We start from the raw sequence: 20,638 nt of genomic DNA, 5'->3' as shown, positions 1-20,638 counted from the left end.
ATGCAAGACAGTGTAGTTTTATTTTAAAGTTTGGACTCATTCTAGATTTGCAGAAAGTCGCGACAGTAGCTCAGAGCGTCCCGTCTCCCCTTCACCCAGCTTCCCCTGATGCAACACCTTAGACAACATCAGTGCTTTGGTCAGGCCTGCAGGAACCGCAGTGGTGTGTCGCTCGGGGCTGACTTCTGGGCCCTGTTGGGATTCACAGTTCCGTGAGTGTCCGCCTCCTGCCCCAGCCGGGTTCCCCGCTGCATCTGGTGGTTACTTTTCTCCAGTTGTGATGGTTCCTTGGGCCTCCTTCGTTTCTCCTGGCCTTGGCAGTTTCCAGGAGGACCAGTCTGGTGTCTCGTAGTTTGTGCCTCCGATTGGGTTTCTCTGATCTCCTCCCCGTTAGACCTGGGCTGAGGGTTTTGGGAGGAAGGCCATGGGGAGGGGAGGCTTTAACATCACAGCACGCCAGGGGTCAGTCTTTTAAGAATTGACTTATGCTTCACGGTCTTTCCAGCTCTGCTTCCTTTGTCTTTTATTGCTTAATGAATCTACAGATAAGGGTACAAAGCGCCTGTCGTCAAGACGCTGGCCCCGAGATTCTCCCCTCTGACCGTGTGTTCAGCCGAATCTGGAAGTTTCCTCCCAGGTGCCATGGGGCATCACAGTCTCAGAGCTGTCCTCGATGTGGACTGGCTCCCTTGGCCCAAGGGAACCGGTAAATAGAGTTTTTAAACGGCCTCTTTCTTCTTTGAGTTTCCTTGACTAATGAATCACAGCCAGAGAGTAAAATCTTCTATGTTTCCTCTCCCTGTTCACCTGCTGTGTCCAGGAACAAGGAGTGATCTCTGAACACACGTGACTCTGAGATATTCAGTCAAGGAAAAAAACTGTCAGAAAAAAGTTCATGCTTAGTTTTAAAAACTCAAACGTTGAAGACAAGTCATCCAGCTGGTGTGAGATAATGAAGAGCCTTTGGGCACCTAGAGAGTCTGGTCCTGGGGCCTCCTGGTCCTGGTGGGGGCCAGGGCCTCTGGGAGATCCCCTGATGGTGAGGCGGCCGTGAATTCACCACCGAATGTCATTCTCACACCCAGTGCTGCTTCTCTGCATTGCTGATGCTGCTTAGATGATATCATCCTTTCTCACTGGCCCTGCTGCATCGTCCTGAGCTGCCCAAGATACATCCCAGGTCTTAAAAGATATGTCCAGTAAGTAATTTCTTTAAAAGGGGAGAAAGGAAAGGAAACGTCTCAACCTCTTCACGAGTGAAATGACCAGGCTTGGGGTGAAGAAGCGGCCTTGCAGGCCCCCCATCACCTACCCTGCAGTGGGCTCTGCACTCCTGGACCCCCGGGACCCTGGTGCCTCCCAGCAGCCCTTCCTGGACACCAGCTGCTAGCTCGTGGGATGTAGTCTGAGTTCCCGCTCCTGAGCCTGGAGATGCCAACATGTTACGTGATCGTGTAAAGAAAGGGAACTTACCAGGAGCTCTTATGTCCAGGGGTCCTCGCCTGCCTTGCTTCATTTATAAAATAGTATGTTTAATTTAGGGTTAAGAAGATCGACTTGCATGCACTGCTTGGGGCTCATACAGCAGAAGTACTTCATTTTAGACTTAAAAAGATGCCTGCAAGTGCTGTTTTTAAAGCTCGCTGTCAGTTTTCTACTGCACAAGGCCTTTTGAATGCAGTGAGGACAATAGCACACCCCAGTCAGACTCCCGATCCAATGCTTGGCCTCGTCAACACAGACGAGCAGGGCAGCATGAGGTATGGAGATGCCCTGAGATCCGAGGTCCAGGACAAGCAGCCACCCGGGTGCGGTGTTTCTGGTGGGGCTCGACCTGCAGGGAAGCACAGTGTCGCCCAGGAAAGCACGTCCTCGGGTCTTTGTTGGTGATGTGTGACAGCCTGCATCGGCGGACAGTCAAGGTTATGAAACGAAAGGCCCTGTGCAGTTGCAGCAGTTTATTTCTTTCTTAAAGAAAACCAGTAGCAAACTTTTCTTAAAAAATTTATTGATACTGTAATACCAACTTTTGATCATTTCAGACTCTAAGAGGCCGGGAGAGTCCTGTCTCTTCCCCAGAGCACCAGCGTCAGATGAGGGGGCTTATTACTTCATTTAACACGTTCAGGGCAAGTCAAATTTGGTTCAGTTAGAATTCCTTCCTATTTAATCCGTCGGACTTCCGTTTCGCAGACCTGGGATTGAGGGCCGGCTAAGCACCAAGTTGTTACTTTGACCTTGGTGTGGGACCGCTTTGCCCGGCTTAGCTGGAAACTGTTAAAAGGAGTTTGATGGTAAACAGAAAAATAACTGAGCATTGAGAAGCCCTCTTATCACCTCCTTTTTATTAGGACCAAAGGATCATAGAGTGAATTTGAGCAAAACTCTTCAAGACTTTTTCCCTGAGAGGCAGCTGTGTAAGCAGATCTGCAGAGCCTATGAGGACTTTCACTTTTATTATCTGGGAAAGCCTTGCTGAAGGACATTAGTTTGCATATGAGTAAGATTTTTTTTTTTGTGCCCACATTTGCATAGCTTGCTGCTCCTGGGACGGTATTTTTGGGCAGAGTGCTTCGGAGATGCAGAGAGCTGACCTTTCCCTGCTGGGAGGAGCCATCTCAGTGCAGAAAGCAATAATGCGATCATTTATAAACTTTGGGATGTTCCTGTTTCCATCTTTGGTTTTTCTGGGTGGTCTTTAACGAGAGGGGCTGTAGGTCTTTCTCTGCACCCTGTGTGCCCCGACATGCGTGGACTCATGCCTTTGTGGCTTCGGTGTTTCCACCTAAACAGACCTTCTAGACGCTTAAGTATGTTGAGCCTGCAGTTCCTGATAAGGAGATGGACGGTGGTGACACTCTTTTTCCTCTTTCTCCAGTAAGTGTGTGGATTGTCCTTTGATTAAAGTCATGAAATGGTTTGATTTGAATTTGTACGAAGGAGTCTCTGGGTTTGAAGAACGGAAACCTCAGGTGACATTCCTCCCCCAGGAGGATCCCACGCGGTGCCTGGCGTGGCGATGGGCAGGCATGGTCTTGTGACTCCCTGTGGCCACGGCAGACTCACCGGGGAAGCCTGGATGGCGCTGCTCTAAGGTTAGAAGCCCGAAGGAAAATACTAAACGTGATTTTAATATGAAAGATATTACGATGCAAAATAGGGTGGAAAGGGAGAGCTCACACGTTTTTTTTCTGGATTTAGGGAAAATCACTGGATTTTCAGTGTCAGAGAAGGAGGGAGCAGAGGTGGGATTTGCACGTGGAGCCCTTGGGGGCGGGGCGGGAAGAGGTTCCTTCTGGCGTCTGCGTGCCTGGGGTGGGGGTGTGGGCCCGGAGCGGGGAGCCGGTGACAGCACGTGAGCTCCTGAGAAAACCGTGGACCCTCGTAACTCAACACGACGCAGATTCTCTTTTTGAAAGTTTCTTTCGGCGTGGCTTTTCTGTAAGTGCTGTGACATCAGGAATCAGAGCTACAAGGGATAATTCGCTAAATGATCTGTGATTATGAAGCATCTGGAGAATACGGTCCTGCACACGTGGAGAAGTGCAGTGTGCACACGTGCTGGGTGAAACTGACCCAACAGCAGTGGGTATCCTTTCAAACAAATACCTGTGCTGCACGTCGGGACTGGAAGGTGAGTGAGAGGTTTACCTCCTCAGAAGAAAAGTGAGACTTCCTGTTTGTTTCCTAGTGAAGCCATGTCTTCAGAGCGTGACATGGGAAGGAATTATCCTGATTGATTGCAGGACAGGATGAGCGTGTTCTTAGGAAAGGAACCTCCTTGTGTTAAAACAAAACAAAACACATTGATTATTCCTTCTGCACGCATCACTCCTTAAAGAGAGCATGGTCTTACTCGGTTCTAATTTTGAAGGGTCTCCTGTCACTTACTTAGCTTATTTAGTATAGTTTCCCTTGAGAGACTTAAGAACTAGTTTGAGAAAACTCCCATTGACTGAGAAAGCAGTGAGGGTTTGCTTCTCTAAAATGCAGGCAGGTTCAGTTTAAGGAGAAAAAGCTTAAGTGTTTACAAATCCTGCAGCCCCTTACTGAGAACTTTCCAAGGAGGAGCTTCTAACATGCAAGGAACTTATGCAGATGTTTTCTCTGCCCCGCCCCTCCCGTGGTGTAATAGGCACTTACCTATGAATTCTCAAAAATAAGCATCTTTGTTGCGTGTGTGGGTCTTACTGGCAGGTCTCGGTAACCTTCCCATGAGCCCTGCCGGCTTAATTCAGTGGAAGGACAAGTCTAAGGCCCGAGTGTGGTGGCTCACCTTCCCGTGGCATTTGCAGCCCCTGTAAGTGGGCACCCTTAGTGCGGCAAACCCGTTTTGGAAAAAAAAAAAAGACAAAACTCAGAGTAAACGTAAAACAAACCGAAAGCAGTTTTATGGTGTGCATCTGTACGAATCACTTGCTCATATGATTTTAAGTGTAGAGCGGAGAAGCCAGCAGGACCGTACACTCAGAAGTCACAGCCCACGACTTCCCTGGTGGCGCAGTGGTTAAGAATCTGCCTGCCGATGCAGGGGACACGGGTCTGAGCCCTGGTCCGGGAAGACCCCACATGCCACGGAGCAGCTAAGCCCGTGCGCCACAACTACTGAGCCCTCGCTCCTAGAGCCCGTGCTCAGCAACAAGAGAAGCCACTGCAGCGAGAAGCCGGCACACCGCAACGAAGAGTAGCCCCTGCTCACTGCAACTAGAGGAAAGCCCACGCGGCGGCAACGAAGACCCAACACAGCCAAAAAAAAACAAATAAATAAAAATTAAACAAACAAAAAAGAAGTCACAGCCCGTATCCACCCCCCAGTGAATCAGTGATTGGTGACCGTATGCGGTTGTGTAACTAGGGTATAACTGGTCCATGGTTCTGAGGGTCCCAGTGAAGATGCTTGCACATCCCGGGGCACCCCTGGCTGACGTCACGATGTGCCTCTGTGTGTCTGAGGGTCTTGAGGCCCCGGGCTGGTCCCTCGTTCAGGGCAGCGGTGGTGCCTGGGGCGGCAGCTGAGGAACCTGGCAGTTTACGTGACTCACCACCGGACATCTAATTGTCCTTCAATTTTGCAGCTGACCAGCTTACACTTGGCTGTTTATGGATAGAAAGAGGCTCGAGCTTTGGGGCTGTAGTTGGACGAGACCCCCAATGTTTTTTGTTCCTCTTGCCTATGAGTCCCACGCGATGGTCCGGACCTGGCTTTGGAGCACGGTCCCTGAAATGGTACAGCTGCTCGTCGCGGGTCCAGAAGGGCGGAAGGGTTTTGCTAGATGGAGGCTGGCGAGGCTGGCTCAGAGTCGGAGTTAAGGGAACCGTGCTGTTGGCTGTGAGCCCGCTCCGGAGGGGAGCGGAGCCAGAGCATCTTCCTCCAGGAACGGGGGCCTGTGACGGCATCTCAGGTCGCTGGGACCTGTGTCCTCCTCGAGTGAGGCAGGAGCGGACTGCAGTGACCCATGTGCCCTGTCTCTGGTTGGGAGATGGGAGGTCAGGGCGGCCTCTGATCATCAGCCGTATATTTGTCAGGTAACATAATAGAAGCTCATTCAGACGATTGAGCTGGAAACGCATGCTTTAGAGCAATTGCATTTTGTTTCGTTTCATGTGAATTCTGTGGGCAGGCTGTGCATGTCCCGCTGTTTTCTCCCCCAGGTCTGTGCTCACGGGACACCTGTGTGTAGTCACGTGGCCCTGTTGTGCGACAGACTTGTGTTGACCTGTGTCCTGGGTAAAGGACACGAAGTTTATGGGTAACTGTCTCTTTCACCAAACAGGTGTCGGCAGGGTTCGTGTCGGTGAACTCTAGGGCCTGAGTAATTGTCCCTAACCTGGATGTCACAGCCCCTGAGAACACGAGAGCCGCCGCCCTGGCTTTTGGGTCACCTGCCTTCACCCCGCCACCTGTGCCCACGCGGCCCCTCACCTTGTCTGTTGCCCCGATGCCTGCAGGGCTGCTCACAGCACCTGGTGGAACGGGGCGAGAAGGGCTTCCGGGGTTGGATGTGTAGCAGCCCGAGGAGGTGGGGGAGTGGAGGGAGGGAGGGGCACCCCCAGCACCCTCCAGTATGGCCCTGGTTCCGGGCCGGAACCAGACGGATGATCCAGCTGTGCTCGCCGAAGCGGGGTCCTGGTCTCTGGGTTCCTGGAAAACGTGCCCACTGTTCCCTCTCCATTCACCGCAGGCCCGCCCTGTGGTCATAAAGCGCGACACTTCCCAAATAATCCAGGCTGGGCTGCCGGCGGAGAAATTCGATTTCAAGTTCGACATCTTTTCTCTCCAGGGACGGAGGGGGCAGGAGCTAGGAGCTTTGGAATTCAAGAATGTGCCTGGTTTTATTTTATATTTACTGTTTCCAAAAGCTGTTGCTGGGTAAGATGCTGTGGCTTAGAAAAAGCCCGTCCTCTTTTCTTGCAAGATCATTTAGGATCACTTCAGGTACAGAATTTACTTAACTTTAGAAGCTGAATCACACAATAATGTTATTATGGGGACTGAAAGTGGAATTTTGCTTGTTTATTCTTTTCTCCTTGCAAGGAAAGTATAGATGGTCTTTTATCTTCAGAACTTAGAACTTGCAGTGATGTGTCATTAACTGTGCTTGAAAATATATTTTTAGACAAGCAAGGCAGAATAAATCCTACAGCCATGTGATATCATGTTCTTGTCAAGAACTGCTCTTGGTAGGGCTTCTTGGTAAACATTCTGTGATAGATCACTCTCCTGAAGAGGCTGAGCTACCCAGCTGCTTTCAAAGGCGCTGCTTGGGTTAGTGATAAACCAGGTCATGTTACAGTAGTTATTGCTAGTCAGGGATCTGGAAAATTTAAACTGATTATGGTGTATGCGCTTTATCTAGTAAAGCATTTGGGGAAGAATTTGTCCTTTTATAATTTTGATCCTCTTACAGTATTGATTGGTGTTGGTACAATGGCAAACAAAGTCGTAAATAACTTCTTGCATGATATACCTTTCTGCTGTCCTACCGAAATGGATTCAGTTCAATCAATTCCTGTATTCTTACAGGAAATGTTTGGTAAGCTGTTGCTTAGAATTTATTAAAATTGATTCTTGAAGTATTTATCTGCTGTGTGCTCTTCATGAAGGGATCTTTGGGGGCTGAGTTCTCGCCTGAACAGAACTACCTTGGAGGGTAATGTTTAACAGAATGGTTTATGGTTTACTGCACATAATTACCTCCTTCTGTATTCTTGGACACAATTCTTTCTTCTACTTTGTGGTGGGGACTTCTAGGTGCTTTCACAAAAAGCACAGAAGAAAGAGATACATTTAATAGGTGTTAATTGCGCTCTATTTTTTTATACTGGGAGAGAAATGTTGGTTTTAGGTAAGAGGCTGGAAAACAGGTCGGTGTATGCATGTTGGAGGTGAATATTGCCCTTTGCTGTTGATTTACATGAAATACAATACAGCTTATTTCTAGAAACAGATTTCAGTTAAAATATATTTACAACCAGCTAATACACATTTCAAGGAGGTGTTCCATAGGAAATGCAATGCAGTGTTTCTGGCCATGACTATTTTGTTTTCACTGCTGGTAATTTCTAAACAACAACAAAAAAGAAAAACAATTTAAATTGGACACCGAATTGGTGGCAGTTTCTACACGTTTGAGGTTAGGCTGAGTAAAAACCTACAAGCCACTTTTAAACGGGATTTTTCCCTGCCGTTTATCTAAGGCCTTCTGGTGTTCCATGTTTGTTTTAAAAAAGAAATTGATGAGTCTTCATTTTCTCTGGTGTTCCCTGAGTTTTCAGTGTTTCTGAATTAGTGGAAACGTTGGCTTTCATCATCTTGGTGCAGGATGGAAAAAGAGTGAAAGTAAAAACTTGTGCTTTTGTGGTTCCCTTACTGAATAGCAAGTGATTTTCTTCTATTTTTGTAAAGCCCCTCGGTGACGACAGATTTCATGGCCGCCCAGTTTGGGGGAGATGCGGTTCTGAGCTTCTGGAAATGCAGCTCTTAATGGAAATGTTGACAAGATCATTAACTACTCCGGCAGTGCTGGCCCCTCCAGGAAGCTGGATTTACTGCCAGATCTCAGCTCTTTGTGGTGGACCCGGGGCTCCAGCAGGACACCTATCTGCAGAAAATTACAGAGCAAGCCCCTGCTCCTGTGACTTTTCTTTTTTTCTGGCTTTGTGAAGTTTCCTTTTGTAAGGACAAATAGATTGATAAGGCCACTACTTAATATGAGATTTAGGAACTAGTAAATAACAAGTATCAGTAAGGTATTCATTTTGGAGAGCAGGAGAAAACGCAAGTAAAGGGATGCTTCTTTACTTAAACAAAATCCATTGCCTTTATTTTCACGTGGATGCTTCTTTATTAAGTCTCCATAACCATTTTGGATTTTCCAGGATATGGAAACGCACGCTCCCCCATTTATTCTTGGCCTTTTCTGAATGTGATCAAGAATTATATTTGTGTATTCATCTGCTTTGGTTGTTCCCCTGTAAGGTCGGATTTGACCACAAATTTTTGTATTTTAGTAAGGACGTGTGGGCAGCTTATATATTAATGTTAATTTGTATTTTCTTTAGCAAGTATCTTAGTATACTGTCTTTACCGTGAGGAAATGTTCTTCTCTCTGGAGCTAAAGATGGCCTCTCTCTCTCTGCTCAACCAGGAATTTACTGGGTTTTTGACAAATTGTGGTAAACAGCTTCATCGAAGATAACCTACTTGTGGAATAACGGTTAGGTCCTCTCTGCGTTTCTGCTGTAAATGGAGCAATGATTCCAAAGCTGTGGTCTGAGGTACAGAATGGAAGCAAGTCTTGCTTTTCAATGATCGCGGAGTTTGCGCAATAAACCCTTATTATGGACAGTTAGTTACATTTGGGGACTCATGCTGGCACTCGCATTGATTTATTTGGGGGTGCTAAATAATTTAAAGGACACCTTTGTTTCAGAAGATGGACTTTTGTCACCACTGTGTCCGTGCTTTGTTCACATCACCTTGTGTCCTGAACAAAGCATTTTTGAGGTTTACCTTTAAAATGAGTGCTTCTGGCAGAAAAGTCCAAGCACAGGGTTCTCTGGCTGCTTGGAAACAGGTCTGCCGGGTCCACCTGAGCCTCCCCCGTACTCTGGGACAGCGGGTTCGTGTCCTTCTGCCCAAGTGAGGGAGGCGGGGTGGACCCCCCCCCCGTGAACGTTGCCATTCTGGTCGCTCGCGTTCGTTTCTCCTTATGAGATGGAAATGGGGTCTGCTCTATAATGGATTATTGATTGGCTCTGCCATCAGCGGCCTGGCTCTCCAGGCAGTGAATGCACCACTTCATGGGGCGGCTCGGACCCCGTCTGGGGACTATAAGCCTGGGATTGTTAATCTGGGGCAGATTGGCGAGTGGGGAGAGGAACTCCTAGTTGTTGTGGACTTTCTCCCCATTTGTTCACAGAATGGGCTTTTTGTCTCCGCAGTAGATAAGCTTGTGCAGGATGTTAATGGTGTATTCTAATTCACGGCTCATAGGACCGCAGTGTCACTGGGAAGGCCCGTTGCATTGTCTGCTGGAGGACAAACGAGCAGTCTGTGAAACTGACAGCAGCACCCACGGGCCTTGCAGCCTCACTGCCTCACGGCCGCCCTCAGGAGGCCACTTTTCAAATTTTATGACCTGCCTTCTGGGGCCAGAATATCCTGTAAATATCTTGAGGCTTCCGTCTGCCCGGAGCTGTTTTCTTTGTAAGGGCATCTTCCACACAGCACCCATTCCCCACATTTCCCGAATTCTCCTGTTTCCCCCCACCCCGCCCGGGACAGTGCCCCCCCACCCCGTGAGCTCAGCCCCCATCCCTCTGACTCCCGGAAGCCCCCCTCTCCCCCGGTGACCAAGGGAGAGAGAAGGAGAGAGACCACAGGGCGTCGGGGAAGCCAAACGATCTCTTAGTGTCATGACGTGGTTAATTAATGAACTGGAATTGAAGAGACGTATTGGACAAACAGCACGCGCATCGGGCTTTGCATCTGTCGACAGAAAGGCCGCAGACCCGGTGTGGGAAACGCCCCTTCCAGCTGTCCTGCAGCCCCTCGAGCCCCCCTGAGGTCTGCAGTCTGATTTGGGTTCCCTTTAAAGAAACTTGCACAGTTGTTTTGTTATGCAGATGACTCTAAATATTAGAGGTTATTTCAAAAAAAAAAAAAAAAATCAGCCTTCTGATTCCTTTTCCAGGATATGATTTCGACAGAACTGACTTCGATGGTTTTGAGGGAATCAGTACAAAACCGTTTGGCTTTTGCTTGGTGTTGGTTTACTTCACAGAGCAGAAAATGGCAAGGTTTCCTGTAGAGTCAGAGCGATGCTTACTGTGTAAAAATACAGGATGTTCTACCTTTTCCCCCGACAACGCCACATTTAGTTGGTCAGAAAATGATTGTTTAAACTGGGGAAGATAAACCCCGGCAGCCTTACTGGATTTTTGCCCTGGGACGCGATGGGAGGATCTTCCCCAGTGCCCATGTCTTCATGGCTGCTTCATTTTGGCTGCGATGGCTGACTTTGCACTGTCTGCACCAAGGCTGGGCCCCATGGAGCTTTGGGGAGATCCCTTGAATGTCTCGGGGCAAGCCTCTGGAACACCAGCAAACAACCTCTTAAAATACTGCTTTCATGTGGACCGTTTCATATTATTCAGATGATTTTTCTTTCTTTGACTTTCAAATACTAGAGTTTAACAAAAGGTAATTTTCCCAAAGTGCATTCCTTAGAGACTTTTGAGCTTCCTGGGGGCCTGGGGAGGGGCAGGGGAGGGATGGGGATGGGGGAGGGCCCATCGGGCTGTCCCAGAGCATCTCTGCTTCCCATTGTGCTACTTACTGGAGTTGCAAGTGGGAGTTATTTTTTAACTTCTTTTGTGAAAAACATCCAAAACCCATAAAAATGGAAGGAGTAACTAATGAATATCTATACACCCACCATCTAGCCCCAGCAGTTGTTAGCATTGTGATATATCTGCCTTCTCCTCTCTTTTGTAAACCACCTCTAAAATACTTCATTACACATCTCCAAAAACTAAGAAAGTTCTCCTGTGTTACAGACCTAACGAAAGTAATAGTAATTCTCAAATATGGTCTAATACCCAGTCTATATTAAAGTTGACTTTGTATGGAGTCTTGAGCTGGGACAGGTTTGCACTTGTGTGCTGTGGATGATGATAGCTGTTCGTGGAATACTTTATAATTGTATTAAATAACTTCTGTGGTGAACCTGTCAGGGCCCAGTGAATACATGTGGGTTACTATTTAGCTATTTCTAACGTAGCTTCCTAAACTATTATTTCCTCCTTTTGAATTTATTAAACCACACAGTGTCACTGCCAGTGACTAGGTATCTTTGGGTACTGCACTGACATCTCATTCATTTATTTAGCAATTATTAATTTATAATAATACCTACCATATATTGGCCATTTGCTGTGTGCTCAACATTGCACCTTGCATGCATTACTTTAAATCTCACAAAAATACTGTAATATAGTTCTCATTACCATCACTTGCATTTTAAAAATGAAGAAATGGACTGGGGAACTGAGAGGTTGAGACACTTGCTCCCAGTCACACAGCTGATCCCAGGGAGTGGCAGAACTGAGTTTAGATCTCGGGTAGCCTGACCTCGGAGCTCACGGTCTGGACCACCTCTCGTGGTGCCGTGATGCTCCTGCGCTGGTGTCAGGACTCAGTGGTACTTGGTGGGTCTGCCTTCACAGAGTAGGATGCCTCCCACACGAGTGACCAGTTAAAGAAGCGGTAATAGAAGCACGTCCAGGCACGAGCTGGGATCGGGCCAAGGCTGGGGGGTGGGGACTGTGCCTGACCTGGTCACAGGGCAAAGGGGGTCAGGAAGGGTCTCTTAGAAAGACCACACCTGAGAAGGTGGACGGCGGGTGGGACCCGCACACCTGAGGGTTCTGAGGTGGGAGTGAACGCACGTCCAGCTGGGGTGTGGGGCAGGTGAACGGCCATTGGCTGGGGGCCCAGGGACCCCAGCAGTACGGGGGTTCAGGGCCTTAGAAGCCCCCTTGGGGGAGTTTGGGCCTCATCTTCAGGGTGTGCAAAGCCTGCGGAGGGTTGAAGCCTCAAAGAGGTTGCCCAGCTCTGCATTTGGGAAGATGATCTTGGTTTGAGATGAAGGAGAGCGTGTGGATTCAAGTGTGGATTGGAGGTCCAGCCCGCAGGATGATGGGGTTACCCCTGGGTGTGGGTGAGAGGGCTGGGGCTTGCTTGAAAGGCTAGTTGGGCCCACACGCACCTGGGTTTCTCTGGGGGAGATCTGGCCACCCTTGGCTAGGGCAGGTCATCACTTCCCTCCCTGCTCCGCTGCTGTTCCCTGTGTGGTTACGTGTTTCTTTCTGACGTCTGGGTCCCTCGAAGCCAAGCCTGTTGCTTAGTTATCCTTGCCCTTAGGCCCCATAAGTGGCCTGGTGCCCAGTAGCTCTCAGGGATTGTGATGAAACCCTCGTTAACTCGCCCCGCGACTGTGCCGTGGGGCTTCCACCGTGGGAGCTGTCACGGGAGGGCGTGCGGGACAATGACGGACTGTTGTCCCACGTGGATTCTTACAGATCTGACAGCTTTGTCACAGGGCTTTTCCTTCTGGTGTGTGTCCTGGATCCCAGCCCTGCAGGTCTTGTTCTGGAGGGAGTTACTGTCGGCAGGTGAAGATAACTGGGTCCTTGACGCTGTTTCACAAGGTCACCAGGGATGCTGCAGGAAGTGACTTTTCTGCCTTCTGTTAGGTCCAAGACTCAGTTCCCAGGGTCCTCACTTACAGAAGTGGTTTATTCCTTGAAACCTTTACCCACAGATTAAATGTATCCCAAATCCAGTGAGTGTAAGCGGTCTTGAGAAAATCACCTTATTTCATTTGTGCTGTGCAGGCATGAAAAGAAAGAATCAAAAAGAAAGAATCTCTCTAAGGTATGGCAGTGCCCTTACATATATGCATTTAGACCTGGTGCTTTATTTATTTATGCCCTCACATGATGACGTCTTAAAGTTTAGCTACGTATTTTATTTTCAAAACGTTTATATTTTGCCCTCTCTTAAACCCCTTCCCCATCTCCATGATAATGCATTTTATGTTATGAATACAGATTTATATTTTCTGTAATAAGCATTTTACTTTTTCCTGTTGTTATAATTGTTATCATAAAATTATATCGGCAATATATATAAATATTTATGTAACATGAAATTACCTAAATTTTTCAAAAAAATTTATTTCCAAAATTATGGAAGGCATTTTAAAAAAGTAGCTTCAGACTGTTTGTCACATCCCTATGAGACACACACACACACACACACACACACACACACACACAGAGGGAGAGATGCATTGGAAATCTATTTTAAAACCCTAATCAGCAAGCCATTTTTATGCCTAAACAATTAAATTACAGGCTTGTCTGGCAAGTTCCCAATTACAGCCTTGGAAAAAGTTTGTAATATAATAACAACAAAACTGTGGTTCATTATGGGCAAAATATGATTCAAATGGGGCTGTGCTGTGTGTATGTTCATGGGTCGTATGCCAGCTGAAACACACGTGTGGATTTTCTCTCCCCTTTACCTCCTAATATTTGTGTTGCTAGAAGACTTTCTTTAATCGCTCTGGTCTGAGTAAAAAGCTAGCGTTTACTTACACGTTTTGTAAGGTTAGTTATCTTTAGGTTAACGCGTTTCAGGAAAAGTTGGAACACCAAGTCGCATTCGGCGTGCGTTTGCCTGTGAGAATAAAATAGGGACAGCTCGGCACCGGAATGTATTTGCTGAAACCAGGTAGTGTGACACTTTATCACGGGGCGGTGTTTGGATGAGAACCTCTCACCAGCAGAGACCCCAATCAATGTTGACAAACCGTTTGAGACCCTCCTGGCTCACAGAGGCTGGTGGGCTTTTTTTTTTTTTTTTTTAAAGTATAGAGTCAGTTAGTGCTGTGGGTTATGGGGCTAATAAGGTTCCCCTCAGTCTTCTAACTGGGGCGGCTGCCCCGCTGCATTTTCACATTGGAAGTTCTGAGGACACTATTCTTGTTCTTTTGGGGAGAAGAATTTTTGTCTGCAGCTGAAAAGAATGGTCACGAAGATCTGTTGATTTGGCCACTGACTAAGGAAAGCCAGTTGTGGGGAATTCCTTTTTGACTGTTTCTCTAAAGGTTTGCAAGAAACTTTGCCAGTCGACTGTGGGCTTCAGGAAGGGGGCCACTTAGTGGCCTCTTTCAAGTGGAGCCAGTTTTGTTGATGTTATGATTTCCTTAAGATAATGGTGTTTTGAGCTTAAGTGGTCATCACCCTTATGGTATTTTTCCATTTTCCCCCTCCACATATTTTTACGTTCTTTAAAAAGACATCTCCTGTCATTCTCACAGAGATTGACAGCAGGGCTCAGTGTTGGACGATGTGGGTGGGCAGAGAAGTGGACAACAGAAGAGAAAGAAGAGCTGGTTGTGCCGATTCATGGGTGCCCTGAAGGCCCTTGCTTGAGAATTTTCTTGTAAATTGCAGGGTTCTGCTGCCTTGGCGAGTTTTTAAGCAAGTTTTGCAGGAAGCCCGAATAAGAAATGAAAAGTATATTCTCTAGCGTTTGGGTTTCTTGAGGGGAAGTATGTAGGCTTTGGCTGGGGGTTTGGGGGTGCTGGGGAATCAGAAATTTTACACATCAAGGCTGTCATGAAGAAATGGAATGTGGATTTCTCTGGTAGCAAAGATGGCAGCGCTAAGCCTTTTTAAATGTGCAGAAGAGACTGAGGTCCCCCATGGGAAGAAGGGGGGCTGTGCTCACATCTGATCCTCTTTGCACTTTGCTCTGGGCTCGTCCAGCCGGGATGCTACCTGGTAGTACAAGCGAGGCCCCGTTGGGCAGGTGTTTTATTGTCCGTGGACTGTTCGCTCTGCACTGTGACTGGGGGTCTGAGTGGCCCTCGGAGAAAGTGCCTTGCAAGGGGCTTCGGTGTCACACGGCTTCCTTATGTCCTTTCCTGACTCTCGGCACCTGACAGGTGAGGGCACGCCTGGGTGTGAAGGACACCTTCTGAAATTCACCCGCTGGCAAACGGGGGACGGGACTCCCGTTTCAGATGTTTAATTCCCGTGAACTGGAGAAGTTCTGACATGTAACATCCTTTATGACCCAACTTAGTGGTCCAGTGAAGCCTGTCAAATTACTTCAGAGACACCAATTTCTGGTGTTGTAGTTGTTTTTTCCTCTGTAAATGTATTCTAGACGGTTCTTTAAACTCCGAAGATTTTTGTACCCAGATTAGGTCACTAAGTTAAATGTAAATAGTATGTTTCATTTATATTTTTATGTATTATATCAAATTCAACATTTGGGGGACTGAAATAAGCCCTGGGATGGCAGGGGATGCATGCACATCATTTGTCTGATAAAATCATGAATAATGTGCAGCCGTGGAAAAAACAAATTAGTTTAAATTGTCATGAAGAAGTGTTCTTATTCATCTCATTTGTTTATCCAAGTTTAGGGGAGATTTTGTTTATTTATTTTATTGGGAGTTTCCCGTCTCACCTCTCTCTCCCTCTCTCCTGGGGTGTGGGAGTGGCTCCGTAGTAGGTGTAAAGAGTAAGGAATATCTCTGAGCAGCTGTGCTTCCTGCTGCTTTCCAGAGTTTGTTGCTCAGACTGAGTTGGTTTCTTTAGGTGCCTGGGAAACTTGCTAGCATGAGGCTTTCCCGAAAGAAGTTTGAGAATACATCATCTAAATGAGATTTCTGCCTCTGGCGTGGGTCTCTGGGAGGAGGCATTTGGAGAACAGGAGTTGTGTTGTTTTTTTCAGAAGGCGTCTGTCCCTCATGGTGAGTGGAGGAATAGAGTGTCATCTATTGGAACCCCTGGGGATGTTTGGGTGACACCCTCCGGCCCCCTGCCTTCCACCATCAGCATCCTTCTCTGAGTCGGCTCCGGGGAAAACATGGCAGGTCGGACCACCCAGAGCAAACAACGCGTTGCTGCCTGGCCTCGTCTCTGACCAAACGATGTGCATTGTACACTGTCTGCTTGACAATCAGAAACACACAGCTTCTTCACATTTTGTTGCTTTTCAAACATGAGTTCTTAGTGTGCCTGACGTTGAAACTTTGGAAAAAATGTGGCTTCCTTTCTACATGTTACAGCTTTTTTAAAAAAGGAAATCTGTCCATCGGGGCGCCTCTCTGTGCAAGTCTGGAGCCCCCAGTAGGGAGACCCTCAGAATCGTTAACTCAGTTACTTCTGTTTAGAGATAAGAAGGATAAACAGACTGGGCCCCAGGGGCCTGTGTGTGCGGTGTTCTCCCCACTGCCCCACTCCTGCTTGCTTTTTAAAAAAATTTTTTTTCATTGAAGTGTAGTTGAATTACAGTATTGTGTTCATCACCGCTGTACAGCAAAGTGACTCAGTTATACATATATATACCCATCAAAATACCGTCCAGAAAGACACTTTACCTCTCACATCCCTTCTGGTCAGCTGTTTTCTTTATTCTCCGTATCGTTGAGTCAGATGGAAATTCCTGAGATAGCTGCTTGTCAGTGTGTACTGTCTTGGGCCTGTTTGGCAGTTTACAGGCATCTGGGCTGGCTTCCCTGCAGCCCAGATTGTTGCCCCACGCGTGCCAGGCACAGCGCTGGGCCACCCCGTCCACTTCCCCTTCGCCTGTGCACAGGTGAGGGAGACGCCCAGGCGTCTGGAGGAGCAGCGCAGAGCTGCCCCGGCCCCTCATTCTCCAGGGGGTGGACAAGCATGAGAGCGACAGTGACCCCACAGTGTGACCCCTGCTCCTGCTGGGCTCAGACCCCGCCTCCCATGTGAGGACCTGCCGGGGTCGGGAGGGTGTCTGCACTGGGGTGGGACTCGGCCCTGCGGCCAGTGCAGGAGAGAAGGGACACGACCAGGTCGGGAAGGGCACTGTGAGGCCAGCCGGGGGGGCTGGGCTTTATCTAAGAGGCAGCGAAGACTGAATGTCGCGGTGGCAGCGGCCTGGCGGTCACACACCCCTGGGAGTGGTGTCCGTCGGGGCAGCCGGCGTGGGTCGCCAGGTGCTGGAGCAGCAGATTCAGGCCCAGATGTGGAAGGACCTCAGGGTTCTGCTCCTGACCTTCCTTGCCTCTCTTTAATTAAGTCATTTATGTTTCACCGAGACACAAAGATACATTTGTGAAGCGCCTTTTCCGGCTGTGAACGCCCTCCTCGCGGCTCACGTGTGCTGCACGTGCCCCCGCGTTTTGCCATCCTCTGCCTGGCCTGAGTCTCTGTCCTTCATTCTCAGATGCGCTCCTGTCCCGTCGCCCGTGTTCCGCACACTCCCACGAATTCTCTCACCACAGTCTTTCCTTAAACATTGGATATCTTTGATAAAAAATTATTCTAGTGCGCATTTATAATGATTTATTTTAATGATTTAGCACACAATTCTTATCAGTCATTATTTGTTTAATTACTGATTTTTTAAAGGGAAGCAGCTGCTCGTACGTCTGTTTAAACTTTCGTGGGTGCTTCCTTTCTTTAATTTGGACGGGATTGGCTTTCTGAAGGAGGAGCGTGCAGATCGCTGTCCGTGGACGTTACCGGGCTCCTATTTATGCGGGGAAACCTGGTTCCTAAGATCTGCGTGTCTTTTCTGTTCCAGGTGCTTGCTGCCCTCTACCATGCTCTCCAGGTAAGACATGCCCCTCCGCGGTGCAGGCGCACTTCTGCAGCCGGCAAGCGGGAGTTTCGCCTGAACATGGAGAGATAAGACGCAGGCCCACGTGACCGAGCGCCGTGCGTGCCCCGCCCCGGCCGTGCGAGCCATCGTCGTCGTCGTCGAGATGGACCGCCCCCGAGAGGCCGAGATGGAGCTGAGAAGGGGCCCCAGCCCACCCAGGGTCAGCAGGAGCCCCGAGGCGGACGGGGACAAGGCGCTGAGCCACAGCTGCTGCATCTGCGGCAAGAGCTTTCCCTTCCAGAGCTCCTTATCCCAGCACATGCGCAAGCATACGGGCGAGAAGCCCTACAAGTGTCCCTACTGCGACCACCGGGCTTCCCAGAAGGGCAACCTGAAGATCCACATCCGCGGCCACCGCACGGGGACTCTGATCCAGGGCCACGAGCCCGAGGCGGGCGAGACGCGCGTGTCCGAGGGCCTGGACGGCTGCGCCAGCCCCACGAAGAGCACCTCGGCCTGCAACAAGATCCTGAATGGCGCCACCCAGGTGGACAGTGGCAAGATCCTGCTGAGGAGCAGCAAGAAGGAGGCGGAGGGGGCGGCGTGCGCGGCGGAGGAGGCCAAGGCGGCGGCGGCGGCGGCGGCGGGGCAGTGCTCCTTCTGCAAGAGCAAGTTTGAGCGCAGGAAGGACCTGGAGCAGCACGTGCACCAGGCACACAAGCCCTTCAAGTGCCGGCTGTGCAGCTACGTGACCCTGCGGGAGGAGTCCCTGCTCAGCCACATCGAGAAGGACCACATCACGGCCCAGGGGCCCCGCGGCGACACCTTCGCAGAGAACGGCAAGCCTGAGCTGCCCCCCGGCGAGTTCCCCTGCGAGGTGTGCGGCCAGGCCTTCAGCCAGACCTGGTTCCTGAAGGCGCACATGAAGAAGCACAGGGGCTCCTTCGACCATGGCTGCCACATCTGCGGCCGGAGATTCAAGGAGCCGTGGTTCCTGAAAAACCACATGAAGGCACACGGCCCGAAGGCGGGGAGCAAGAACAAACCCCGGAGCGAGCTGGACCCCATCGCCACCATCAACAACGTGGTGCAGGAGGAGATGATTGTGGCCGGCCTAAGCCTCTACGAAGTCTGCACCAAGTGCGGGAACCTGTTTACGAACCTGGACAGCTTGAACGCGCACAACGCCATCCACCGCCGGGTGGAGGCCGGCAGGCCACGGGCCCCCGTCGGGGAGGGCCCGGCGCCCGGCCCCGCCGACTCCCAGCAGCTCTTCCTTCAGTGCCTGAACCTGCGCCCCGCGGCCGGCGCGCCCGCCCTCGGGCAGGCCGGGCGGCGCGTGGCCGAGCTGGACCCGGTCAACAGCTACCAGGCCTGGCAGCTGGCCACGCGGGGCAGGGTGGCCGAGCCGGCCGAGTACCTCAAGTACGCAGCGTGGGACGAGGCGCTGGCTGGGGACGTGGCCTTCGACAAGGAGCGGCGCGAGTTCATCCTCGTGAGCCAGGAGAAGCGCAAGCGCGAGCCCGAGCCCGGTGCGCAGGGGCCCCCGCGCAAAAGGGCGGGCACGCCCGGGGACCCCGCGCCCGGGCCCCCGGACCCCCGGCCGGCCGCGCGCCCCAGCCGCCGCGCCGCCGCCCCCGCCGGCCACGGCAAGTCGTCCGAGTGCTTCGAGTGCGGCAAGATCTTCCGCACGTACCACCAAATGGTGCTGCACTCGCGGGTGCACCGCCGCGCGCGCCGCGACCGCGACGGCCCCGGGGACCGCGCGCCCCGCGCCCGCTGCGGCTCGCTCAGCGAGGGCGACTCGGCCTCGCAGCCCAGCAGCCCCGGCTCGGCCTGCGCCGTCGCCGACTCCCCGGGCTCCGGCCTGGCCGACGAGGCCGCCTACGAGAGCGGAGAGGAGGGCGCGGCCCACCCTGCACCAGGTGAGCACGTGCGCCCCGGGTGGTCCAGGCGCGGGTAAGGTGGACTTGGGCGGTCCCGGTCCCGGTAGCCCTCTGCCTGGGTCGCCTTTGTCCAGGTATCTCATGTCCAGCTGGCTTGGGCTCAGGTAGCCCTGTGTCTGGGTCGCCCCCATAACTAGGTGTCCCAGGTCTAGGAAGCCCTTGCCTGGGTGGCTCACGCTCAGGTGGTCCAGGCTCAGGGAGCTCTGTGCCCGATGGCCCTGAGCCGGGGAAGTCCAGGCCCAGTAGACCGCCGACCAGTGGCTCAGGCCAGGTAGTCCTGGTTCGCCCATCAGCCACGTCCAGGTAGTTGAGGCTCAGGTAGCCCTGTCCCTGGGTGACCCAGGTCCAGCTAACCCTTGCCCAGGATCTCATGGTCAGGGAATCTGGGCTCAATTAGCCGTGCCCCAGGTGACCCGGCTCCCTGGTTTCCCAGGCCCACATAGTCTTGGTGCTCAGGTAGCCTCCTACTTGGTGGCCCTACAGCCAGATAACCCTGCGCTTGGTGCCTTTTCCCAGGCGTCCCAGGCTCTGGTAGACTTGTACTCAGGTAGTCTGTGCCCAGTGTGTACTTGGAGCTCCTGTCAGTTCCATTTGAGGCTCCTGTTTGCTGACTGCCCATAGTGTTTGCATAAATTCGCACCTTTGGCTATGTAGGTGATGGTCTCTCTGGGGCATCAGACGTTTCTGAGCAAAGAACAGGTGATGGAGTCCCTCCAAGATTGTGCCCTTCTCTTCTCGCCATCAGCTGGGGCACGCATGCTTTCCTCCACCCCTCTCCTTGCACCAGACAGTTGAGTGAAAGAGGGACTTTGGATTGTGTGCAGTTATAATTAATCTCTTTAGATTCAAGTAACCCTGTGGGTTTAGAGACGGCTAATTGGAACCAGATTACTTTCCAAACTGCAGCTATGTAAATATTTAAAGATGCTTGGCCAACTTTATTTTCATCATTTTCCTATTTTTTAAATTTTTAAACGTTTCGATATTTTCTTCATAATTTTTTGTTTTGGGTAATTCTTTTAAGTGT

At 50.5% G+C, this 20,638-nt stretch overlaps 1 protein-coding gene across 4 annotated transcripts in view; it reads left to right on the top strand.

Moving 5' to 3' along the window:
• The window catches only part of ZNF516 (zinc finger protein 516), a 105,715-nt gene that overhangs the window by 27,883 nt on the left and 57,194 nt on the right, over positions 1-20,638 (top strand). For all 4 annotated transcript variants that reach the window (XM_060119063.1, XM_060119065.1, XM_060119064.1 and 1 more), the window contains exon 2: positions 17,648-19,590. In XM_060119063.1, coding sequence (XP_059975046.1) covers positions 17,829-19,590 — 1,762 coding nt within the window. In that variant the 5' untranslated portion in view covers positions 17,648-17,828. The remainder of the gene's footprint in view (positions 1-17,647; positions 19,591-20,638) is intronic.

This window comes from Mesoplodon densirostris, chromosome 15, assembly GCF_025265405.1.
Source record: "Mesoplodon densirostris isolate mMesDen1 chromosome 15, mMesDen1 primary haplotype, whole genome shotgun sequence".
Classification (NCBI taxonomy): Eukaryota; Metazoa; Chordata; class Mammalia; order Artiodactyla; family Ziphiidae; genus Mesoplodon; species Mesoplodon densirostris.
This window is presented reverse-complemented; position numbering and strand designations above follow the sequence as displayed.